General features: G+C 46.4%; 1 protein-coding gene across 1 annotated transcript; it reads left to right on the top strand.

The window, feature by feature from the left end:
- Window positions 2,613-6,192, top strand: LOC8062524 (subtilisin-like protease SBT1.7). The gene has a single exon (XM_021451006.1). The coding sequence runs from the start codon at window positions 3,280-3,282 to the stop codon at window positions 5,617-5,619; it is 2,340 nt and encodes a 779-aa protein (XP_021306681.1). The 5' UTR covers window positions 2,613-3,279; the 3' UTR covers window positions 5,620-6,192.

Here is an 11,589-nt window from a genome sequence, read left to right as displayed (position 1 = left end):
ACATAAGAGAATAAACATCCAGATTCACCCCCTTATGACCAAAAGTGAATCAGCTGGTCACACTAGCTTATTACATTAAGTTAAATCAAAACAAAAAGGTGTTCAGTCTCTGTTACCTTATTTAGTCTTTGGTGGCTGGTGTGTTCAGTATTTTGTTTAGTTTTGGAACTTTACTGGTTTCCCCAGTTTTTCCATGTTACTTTTGTTGCTGTTGAACGTTATGCTGGTTTATAAAAGCAGGGCTTTACCTCCGTCAAAAAAAAAACATCAAGTTAAATCAAAACCAAAGGTGTTCAATTCAAAACTCAATTCTAACATTGTTCGGTCATCCAAAAACAAGCAAAGAACGTCCAGTGGCTGTGTCTAGCACACGATAAACTTGAAAGATTTACTCCTTGCTTACTGCTTACAGTTTTAACAGAGTTTATTCGACTGAAGATGGTGAGCACCATTTGTTATTTGCTGGCTTGCAACTGATGATGTGAAGCCAATTCTTTATGCAATTGAGCCATAGTACTAGTTTGGAATATATGAACTTACATTTGTGTTAGAAATATATTCGATCATCAACCCATACTCTTACATGAGCTAAAATTTTTGGAGACATATGTATATTGATCATCCCTGTTTAATTAGTACTTAAAAATATTCAAAATTTCTACCGAATTGATGACAAGATCTCTTTTAATGTTATGAGAAATTTTCAATAATTTTCTATTTTTTCTTTTGAGAATTAACATGAATGCTTGGTTTAAGTCCTCTAACTGGTAGTAGTCAGATGGAAAAATTTAGGTCCTATATCTAATTGAAATTGCTCATATTTTCTCTGTAATTTATAAATATTGTAGTGCAAAACTCATATATGCATACTTTCTTATCTATTTCTAGTTGTAATAGACTTTAGTTTAGATACCAAATACTCTATACACTTTTCCATCTATTTTTAAAGGAGGAAAGGTCTATCTTTTATGAGAAAATAAATGTGAGGGGTTAAATAAAAAATACATACAATGCTAGAACTCTACATCAGCACAAAAAAGATATGCATGTCCGGCATGGGCCTGCGATGCATCACTTAACAAGTTATAGATAAAGGACCCAAAAATATATTTTAAAGTTTATGGACCTATGTGACACATGCTTACAAGTTCGAGGACCGTCGATGCATTTAACTCTTTTTAATAAATCACAGATAGTTAATTTAGATTAATTTAATTAGCGATTTAATTTAGATTATTGTTACAATGGGATAATTGGGTAACTTAGATGAAGATTAGGAGAGGTGGCTACTTTACGTTATTTTTCATTATGTAGAGGTAAGTACTTTAGATAATCAAGCTAGTGGTTAGTTTTATAGTATTTCTATGATTACAGATGTGCGTAAATTCTAAAACTCAAGTAGATACAATGGCCATTTTATCATCAATAGAAAATAGATTCTACGCAATTGATGGTCAAATATTATGACATTTATAATAATTTATAGAATTATCTTGTGAGGACTAACTGGAAGGTGAGCATCTCGAAGGGTTTTGCATTTGAGGTTTGTATTTGAGTAATTTGCCAAAAAGCTCCAAAAGGGGTATCCAACGGTTTTGCATTTGGAGTTTGCAATTTGGGCAACTTGGCAAATGAGGGAGCAAACTTGGCAAAAATGTCAAGTTGTAGACGGCTTTGCAAACCTGATCGCGCGAGCAAAGTCACGCGCAAGGAAAGCGCGCGCGCCTGGAGACCTCCTATTTTTATCCTTTGCCAAGTCCAAATGTCAATTCCCTTGGAGATGGCCTATTTTTATCCTTTATATTTTGTTATGAGAGTTTGCAAACAACAACAAATGCCAAGTTAATTTGCCAAAGACTTTGGAGATGTTCCGTGGTTTGCTTAATCACATGCACCTGATTTTTGCTTTCCTTTCAGAAGACAAACATCATCCATCTAACCTATATCCAACCATCAATACTCATCTTCAACCATGGATCTATCATTTTTCTCCCTTGTTGCTAGTTCATCTTCACTTTCAGGCACCTGTAGGGTAAGAAATGCGAGAAAATATTCAATTAGTAGCAGTAAGATTTATAGTCGAAAGTTGTCCTACTCACAGCAAACCTGATTTATATTTGTGACAAGATTTTTTTTTCTTCGGCTTTACCTCTTTTTTTTTTACGAAAACAGGAGGGGCTTGCCCCTACTGAATTTATTAGCAAAAATGAACAGAAGTACAAGAGGGAGTTCTTCGGTTTCAATTATTGGATTTTGTCAGTGATCACTTGAGAGCTGAGAGGATTATAAGAAGACCCTTGCATTGCCTATCGCAAACCGGCCGGTTACACCACACACGGTTATCATCAGTTATCACCGTGTCGTGTATAGAATCGAGATGGTAGCCCATCCTTTTTTTTTTCTTAACTATCAATCACTGTGGATTTGGACATTCCACGGCGGTGCTCCAAGGCCGCTGGTGAAATTTCATTTTCACATGACACATGCATGTCGGCATGTGGACACCAAGTTACCCGCTGCACCCGCGCTCTGCTGCTGCTGCTAGCTCCACAAATTCATGAGAGGTGAGCCGATCGACTAGACTTTTATCGGCGGCGGCCGGCCGACAAGCCCAGCTATGCTAATCTCGTCGACGACACCCCGGAGGCCGGCCGGCCGGCCGGACCGCAGGCACACCCTGAAATAAAGCCTCATCACCCTCACCAAAAAGAAAAAGGCACGGGGAGGCAACAACAGCAATCAATCCGCCGCCGCCCGCTGGTGAATCCAAGTGACCCCCCCAAAAGTCCCAAAGTTTGCCAAGAAATAAAACAAATGCATGTGAGCGCCACCCTTTCGTCGCCTCCTTTTCCTATGGCATAATGTATGTAGTGGGCTGGTGGATCATATCGATATCAGAATCAGAACATCTTTATTACTAGTATCTATCAACTGGTTTTACTCGCTCCTTTTGATATCGGATTCGTTCATTCATCTCCTCGACCGCGCGCGCTTGGCTTATACCCCTGATTAAGCAACCGCTTAACCACACAACACCTTCACCTCTTTTCTATACATGTTATTACTAGCCATCCTAGTTTCAGTCTTTGGCACACCACCAACCAGTCCATCTTTAGCTCACACTCTTCCACCTCCCCTCCTCGCTGCACACATAAGTGCGTGTGTATATATAAGCACACGTTCTTGTAGCCTCAAAACTAGCTCCATCATATATTCATTCATTCATTCATCATCATAATATAAGGCGCAGGCGCGAATCTATCTACCTACCTACGCAAGATGCGTAGCATCGGCATGCTGCGGCCGCTGCTCCTGGCGCTCGCGGTGGCCGCCGCCGCCACCACCGCCGTCGCCGTCGCCGCCGACAAGAGGAAGACGTACATCGTCCACATGGCCAAGTCGGCGATGCCGGCCGAGTACGCGGACGACCACGCCGAGTGGTACGGCGCGTCGCTGCGCTCCGTGTCCACCTCCACCCCGGCCGCCAAGATGCTGTACGCGTACGACACCGTCCTGCACGGCTTCTCCGCGCGCCTGACGCCGCAGGAGGCCAGCGACCTGGCGTCCGCGGACGGGGTGCTCGCCGTCAACCCGGAGGCGCGGTACGAGCTCCACACCACGCGGACGCCCGAGTTCCTGGGCATCGCCGGCGGCCAGGAGGGCCTGTTCCCGCAGTCCGGCACGGCGGCCGACGTCGTGGTCGGTGTGCTCGACACGGGCGCCTGGCCCGAGAGCAAGAGCTACGACGACGCCGGGCTCCCCGAGGTGCCCTCGTGGTGGAAGGGCGCGTGCGAGTCCGGCGCCTCCGGCTTCGACGCCGCCTCCGCCTGCAACCGCAAGCTCGTCGGCGCCCGGTTCTTCAGCAAGGGCTACGAGGCCGCGATGGGGCCCATGGACACGGACCGGGAGTCCCGCTCCCCGCGCGACGACGACGGGCACGGCACGCACACCAGCTCCACGGCCGCGGGCGCCGCCGTGCCCGGCGCCAGCCTCTTCGGCTTCGCGGCCGGCACGGCGCGCGGCATGGCGCCCCGGGCGCGCGTCGCGGTGTACAAGGTGTGCTGGCTCGGCGGGTGCTTCAGCTCCGACATCCTCGCGGGCATGGACGCCGCCGTCGCCGACGGGTGCGGCGTGCTCTCGCTGTCGCTGGGTGGGGGAGCCGCAGACTACTCCCGCGACAGCGTCGCCATCGGCGCGTTCGCCGCCACGGAGCAGAACGTCCTCGTCTCCTGCTCGGCGGGGAACGCTGGGCCCGGGAGCTCCACGCTCTCCAACGTGGCGCCGTGGATCACCACCGTGGGGGCCGGAACGCTCGACCGCGACTTCCCGGCGTACGTCGTGCTCGGCGACGGCAAGAACTACACGGGCGTCTCGCTCTACTCCGGGAATAAGCCGCTCCCCAGCGCCCCGATCCCCATCGTGTACGCGGCCAACGCCTCCAACTCCACGGCGGGGAACCTGTGCATGCCCGGGACGCTCACGCCGGAGAAGGTGGCCGGCAAGATCGTGCTGTGCGACCGCGGCGTCAGCGCGCGCGTCCAGAAGGGCCTCGTCGTGCGCGACGCGGGCGGCGCCGGCATGGTGCTGTCCAACACGGCCGCCAACGGGCAGGAGCTCGTCGCCGACGCGCACCTCCTGCCCGCCGCGGGAGTCGGCGAGAGGGAAGGCACGGCGATCAAGTCGTACGTGGCCTCCGACCCGAACCCGACGGCGACGATCGTGGTCGCCGGGACGCAGGTGGGCGTGCGGCCGTCGCCCGTGGTGGCGGCGTTCTCGTCGCGCGGGCCCAACATGGTGACGCCGGAGATCCTGAAGCCGGACATGATCGCGCCGGGGGTGAACATCCTGGCGGCGTGGACGGGCAAGGCCGGTCCGACGGGCCTGGAAGCCGACACCCGCCGCGTGGGCTTCAACATCATCTCCGGCACGTCCATGTCGTGCCCGCACGTGAGCGGGCTAGCGGCGCTGCTCCGGAGCGCGCACCCGGAGTGGAGCCCCGCCGCCGTGCGGTCGGCGCTGATGACCACGGCGTACGCCAGCTACTCCGGCGGCGGATCGTCGTCGCCCCTGCTGGACGCGGCGACGGGCGCGGCGGCCACGCCGTTCGACTACGGCGCCGGGCACGTGGACCCGGCGCGGGCGGTGGACCCGGGGCTGGTCTACGACCTGGGCACCCGCGACTACGTGGACTTCCTGTGCGCGCTCAAGTACAGCTCCACCATGATCGCCGCCGTGGCACGGAGCGGGCAGTACGCGTGCGCCGAGAACAAGACCTACTCCGTGGGCAGCCTAAACTACCCGTCCTTCTCGGTGGCCTACTCGACGGCGAACGGCGACGGCGGCGGGGACTCGACCACCACCGTGACGCACACGCGGACGCTCACCAGCGTGGGCGGCGCGGGCACGTACAAGGTGTCGACGGCGCTCGCCGCCGCCAAGGGCGTGGCGGTGGACGTGGAGCCGGCGGAGCTGGAGTTCACGAAGGTGGGGGAGAAGAAGAGCTACACGGTGAAGTTCACGTCCAAGTCGCAGCCGTCGGGCACCACCGGCTTCGGCCGGCTCGTCTGGTCGGACGGGAAGCACAGCGTGGCGAGCCCGATAGCGTTCACGTGGACCTGATGGACGGACGGATACCATAGGACGGTGATTTTTGGCGCCTCAACGCTAAAAAAGGCCCATAATCCATGTGATGGCCACGTACGTACACTACACTACACTGCTTCAGTCAAAAGGGCTGCTGGAGTGTAGTAGGATGGGAAGGTGAAAATTTGGAGGTTTCTTCTGTGTTGTTATTACTGCTAATAAGGTGATTAATCCTACCAGTGTCTGTAGATTGTGATTTTTGGATGGAAATGGGATTTGGGGTGATGGTTGGATGGAGATTGATGGTGCTTGGTTGATTGGAATGGAATTATTAGAGAGGAGAAAATGTAGGTTGGATTGGATGATTGGGGCTTGCAAGTTGGACTGGACTAGACTGGACTGGACTGGACCAGAGTGCGGGTGCAAGGGGCCAAGGCAGCTAGCTTCACAATGACTGATTGGAACCTTCTGTGGGGGACTATCGCCTATGAGAATTGTTGTCCACAAATGTTTTTCGTTCTACCTTTTTGAAAAGTCTTAAATTATTACATTTTTTGTGGCTGTACCTGAAATTGTGGAAATGTAATAAGGCTTATTATCTTCTGATCATGAGTCATGGTGCTTTGATTTTCAGTAATATCATCAGTTGAGAAATCAATTTCGAAAAAGTAAGTAATAGAAAACACTTCAACTGTATTGGAGATTTTTCTTTTTCTTAGAAAACACTTGAGCCGAGACGTTTAAATTAGGCCACTGGGAAGCAGGTTTTATGGAAAGGGTAAGTTTAGTACTAGTAAAAAAATACTTCTTCCTAATAGGTTTGTTGGTTTTATCAGGTATCCTATGAATTCTAAAACATATATATTATGGGACAAAGTAAATGGCACATTGAACACTTTCTTAACCATGTAAAAATATTAAGATTACCATTCGAGTCAGCGATTAAACACTAATAGAATGTACTATGCATGCTGCCTTTCTAAATTGAGTTGGGGGCTTAATAGTATTTCCTTTTATATATAATCGAGCCCAATTATTCCTTACCTTTAGCTCTGATGGCAAAAGACTCACTTGTCCTTGCCACTACCATCATCACAAAACGGAAAAAGATAGGAAACAAGTGGGCACAATGTCCAACAAATGCTCGAGCACAGCATCAAAGCTAGAATATATAGTTTTCGTTCGAGTTTGCTACCGGCAGCAGAGTCCAAATTCTGGTCCCCATTGAAGGAGAAATGTTCATGTATGGTCTCGATGAACGAAATTCTGTATTTTGAATTGTGGCTACGAGACAACTAGAACCTAGTCAAAAGTGGTACAAGCATATCAAAGTTAATAATCATCTCTTTGTAAAGAAATCAATGAAATAAAGAAGGGTGTGTAAGGTAAAGGGAGGCAAAACAGGAGTAGGACAGGGAAGAAAGAGGCAAAAGAAGAAAGGAAAAAAAAAAGGCCGCCGGTAAGGGAAAGGGAGATATGCAGCGTGGATGAGAGAGTGAAAGGGACAATTAATTAATTAATTAAATTAAAGGGCCGAAAATAAATAAAGATGGGCAGACAGGCAGTGAAGGGACAGAGGAGGAGGAGGACAGCGCGAATTGAAATGGAAAATGTTGTTGATCGGTATGGGCCCGTGAGTTTAGAAAAAACAGATAGCGCCTGGGCTTCTCTTTTCCTCTTCTTCCAGCTGGCTCGCTGGCCCAATGCCGAGACATGCCTTTTGCCTGTTTTTTCCTTTTTCTTTTTGTGTCTTCTGCATATAGTATACGGTGGTTGTTCGCCGAGCGGAGTCAGTTCAGAGGTTGGGACTTGGGAGTTCATATGGGCTTGTTTAGTTCAGAGCGAAAAATTTTGAGGTGCTATATCGGGTGTCATATAAGATGTTGTATATATGGGGGTGGTTGAACACTAATAAAAAAATAAATTACAAAATCCATCTCGAATTTATTAAACCTAACAAAGATGGCAGAAATTAGGAAATTAGGAAATTGGACAGGAGATTTTGTAAAGCATAATAATTATATTGAAGCTAACAAAGATGGCAGAAATTAGGAAATAGACACACATATTCTTTTTGGAAGAAAATCTATTCGGACAAGTAACAATATGTATGCCAAAGGACACATAGTATACGAACATCATTAATTTGTTTACATTCAAAACAATACTATAATAAGAATAACCGAGGAGAGGTGCGAGCTGTTGTACGTGAGTGCAGCATCGGCGGGGGGCTGGTTGTACTGGAAGGTTTCCATTGCTGTTGTGATGGCCATTGATCTCAAATCCAAGGGATAGGAATATCAGATGACATGGCTTCTCGAGGAGGCAGAAAAGATAGTATAGGAATAAGGGTAATAGTATATTAAAGGCATTTTTTACATTAGCCTTTAAAAATATGGTTTAAAGGCCTTTTCGTAAGAATGCCTTTAAATAAAAGGAAACTAAGGCAATTTAATAAAAATGTCTTTAACAAAATGCCTTCTATTAAGAGATGTAGTGAATGCTTCCCAATTTGGCTCTTCCATTATAGTAACATTGACTTATATTACTACATCTATTTGTTAGAGCAACTCCAACCATTATGCAAATGGACTTGGCATTTACCAAAATGCATAAAACTCCAAAAAAACCCCTCCAATCGTTATGCATTTGGACTTTGCATTTTACATAGCTATGCATTTGGAGGGGAAAACTTGGCATATATGCTAAAGGAGTCCGGCTATGCAAATAGAGATCACGGGATTCTTGGTTCCACCTCGCGGGCTTTTTTCTTCCCTTCGCGCGGTTTCCCTTCACGCCGCCACCACTTCGCGCGATAGGAGAAGCATCGCGCGTCCTCCTTCGCCAGCTTCGCGCGCGCGTTTGGACGAAGCAGCGCACAATAGGACGACGCAGCGCGCGATAGGACGAATCTACGACGCCTTCCTCATCAACGTCGGCCAGGTACGCCTTCTTCATCAATGCGATATCTAGGGTTTTGCTGTTGGCGGCCAGGTACGACGAACTGATGGCCAACAGACGACGAACTGGTACGGTGAACGGGAACTAACGGAACGGGAGATCGGTACTGCGAACGGGAACGACGAACTGTGCAGCTCACGATCGGTACTGCGCGGCTGTTTGGCGTGGGAATTGGTGAACGGGAGGGCTGTTTGGCGCGGGATCGATTGGCCGCGCGGGAAAGAGTGCCGCGAAACAAAATTTCTGAAAAAAAAAAATGATGGACTTGGCATTTTGCATAACGGTTGGAGATCATCCGATTTTAGCCTTGCCATTTTCATTTGGGGGTTTGCAATTTGCCTAAAATGCATAACTTCAAATGCATAATGGTTGGAGATGCTCTTAGCTGATACTTGTTTTACGTTTGATAATTTTTTCTTTCATTATAAAACACGGACATATTTACTAGTAATATATATGTACTAGGTAGTGTGCTCGTACGTTGCTACGGGATAATTAACATTCCATACTAAAAACATATGTATAGCACGATAAGATAACAATATTATAAAAATTAAATACCAATTTTAAAGTGATATTTGATTCAAAAAGTAAAGTTTATAAAATTAATACAGTCATAGAGTGTGGCATCGTATGCTCACCAACTCTACAATATAACACATGTTCAATTTTAATTATACAGTCACACATAGTTTATTATTTTAACAAGCTCATAATGTGACACATATTTTATTAATTTATTAATCTCACACATAGTTGATTAGATATCAAGCGTTCAGGATGAACACCATGCACAAATCATCGTATATACAAACTTAAATATAATTTTAAGTAAATATAAATATGTTACATGACATTGTTCTTAAAATATAAATCTAACATGTACGGATGATTTTCCTATTAGCATGATCTCCATGTAGAGTATGATAAACCATTTAAAATACCTAGGAACAACAACAAATATGACGTTAGTGAGATAATATTTGTAAATAATATAAATTGAATGAAAAAATACATTGTATGCTAGTAATGTTCAACATATTCCTTACTAAGAGTAGTGCTTTTGCTGGTTTGGAATTAGGGACGTTGGGTGATTGACTTCAATGTTTTCCTCTAGGTCAGTACTATGTTTTTCATTCCTATATTATCAACTCATTTTTCCCATATATGTGCAAAACAACAACCTATTCTATATTGTCATCTTGGTGCATAATATGAACCTGCTGTATCCATCACTATTTCATAGATCATCCATCACTATTTCAGATCAATGTGAAGTAACAAAAAATGCCATGTTTTATAATCTAAACCATATATGATTGGCCATATATAATTTCTTTTGACAATGTCTTTTTTTGTCTGCTCATACATTTCCAAATCCATTGTTTCTCAAAAAGTAATTAAACTAGGGGACAAGATATATGTGAATTTGAATTTGAAAGCAGACCTCGCCTTCAGAGTCACAAGAATGATCCATCAACATTGTAGCTCCTTGCTATTGGTGTCCGATTCGAAGGAGCTATAGCATGGTTTGACTTTAGTTATTAATATAAAGTATATGATCGTTTGAAAGGATCCCTAAAATCACGAATGCCTAGCTTTAGCTCAGATTTTTGTAAATAAATGTTTCCTTCAGCTAAGCAATTGATTATAAACAATTTATTAGCACTTAGCTTCGGTCATTTTCAGTAACTATTAAGAAAAAAAAATAGATCCCAAAATATAATGACTTGGTCAAAAGCAATTATAATTCTTGGCCTATTAGTAGACTTAATAATAACAATAGATTACAAGAATCATTATAACTTTATAATGATATTCTCACATAATCACACAAGAATTCTCAGATAATTACTTGAATATATGAACTCTTGCTATACACGAGAAAACGGATATGAAGTGATGTAAACCCCATCTTTGCATTCGAAACTAATGATGCAATACATGTATTTGATTGGTGATGGAACAATAATTATGATTCATTTATAAAATTTGTAGCAGGATGCAGAACAGGATATCACATTGTCACCACAAATTACATAGGTCATGAACCAAAACAAAGTTGCTTCTAAAAACAAAGATCCATCTATACCTGCAAACTAAGGTGTATGTATGGCTGGTACAGATAGCAGGGGATAGCTGCTAGTGAGTTTTCCGAGAGATAGGGAATAGTGACTGGATTCAACAAAAGCAGAGGGGCTAATTTGCAAAGCTCACATTGACTATGCTGCAGACTGGGTCCCATGGACGAGCGGTGTGGCGTGTGAGCGGTCCACTATGGACCAAGTCGATGTTGTAGGATATGGGTCCTTGTATTTGCAATGTATTTTCTCTTTTATTCTTCTTCTGAAGGAAAACGGCAAGAAAGCATGGACATGTCATCCTGATGTCATCAAGCTAATAAGATAGGAACGCTCGTGCAAAGTAGAGCACGCGGAACAGAGCATGGCTGGTGCTCGTGGTTATTTCCCAACAACCGCGAGCTTGCGATCGTGAAATGTGCCTTGCGCGCACGCGCGTACATGGAGAAGGAGCGCAGGGGGTGCTGGGAAGCTCACCTCTGGCTTACCAAGGGCGATGCAGCTCACCTGATGCTTGTGTTGCCCATCTGGTACTGGTGGGTTGGTAGTTCGTATACTAAGGAAGCTCGGCCGCTCAGGCCGGTGCTCGTCGCTAGCTCGATCGGCATCGGCGTCATGCATGATATGGCCTGTAGTACGCCGGCAGCGCGCGGGCAGGGTGGCGAGGCGATGGGCGCTCCAGCGGCGTCGAGGCGACATGGGACAGGACGGGGCACCGCATCAGGCGTGGCTGTACAGGGCAGGACGGGGACAGGGTGCTATGCTATTGAACGATGGCGTTGATCGGCGGATGGCGTGTGCGATAGCGAAGGTGGCGCGAGGGCCAGGCACGAAGAGGTGAGGTTGCGGTGCCGTGCGCGAGAGCGGAGTGCCAGGAAGGTCGTGGTGCAGGCCGTGCAGATGAGGTCACAGTGCAGGTGATCGAGGAAGGTGCAGGCTCGCGTGATTGGCGGCACAATTGATT

The sequence above is a fragment of the Sorghum bicolor genome, chromosome 1 (genome assembly GCF_000003195.3).
Source record: "Sorghum bicolor cultivar BTx623 chromosome 1, Sorghum_bicolor_NCBIv3, whole genome shotgun sequence".
In the NCBI taxonomy this organism is placed as follows: domain Eukaryota; kingdom Viridiplantae; phylum Streptophyta; class Magnoliopsida; order Poales; family Poaceae; genus Sorghum; species Sorghum bicolor.
Note: the sequence above shows the minus strand (reverse complement) of the source record. Positions and strands in the feature narration are given on the sequence as shown.

What these genes read in the sequence shown, in the direction of transcription:
- LOC8062524 (XM_021451006.1), top strand. Translation starts at nt 3,280, where the DNA reads ATGCGTAGCATCGGCATGCTGCGGCCGCTGCTCCTGGCGCTCGCGGTG.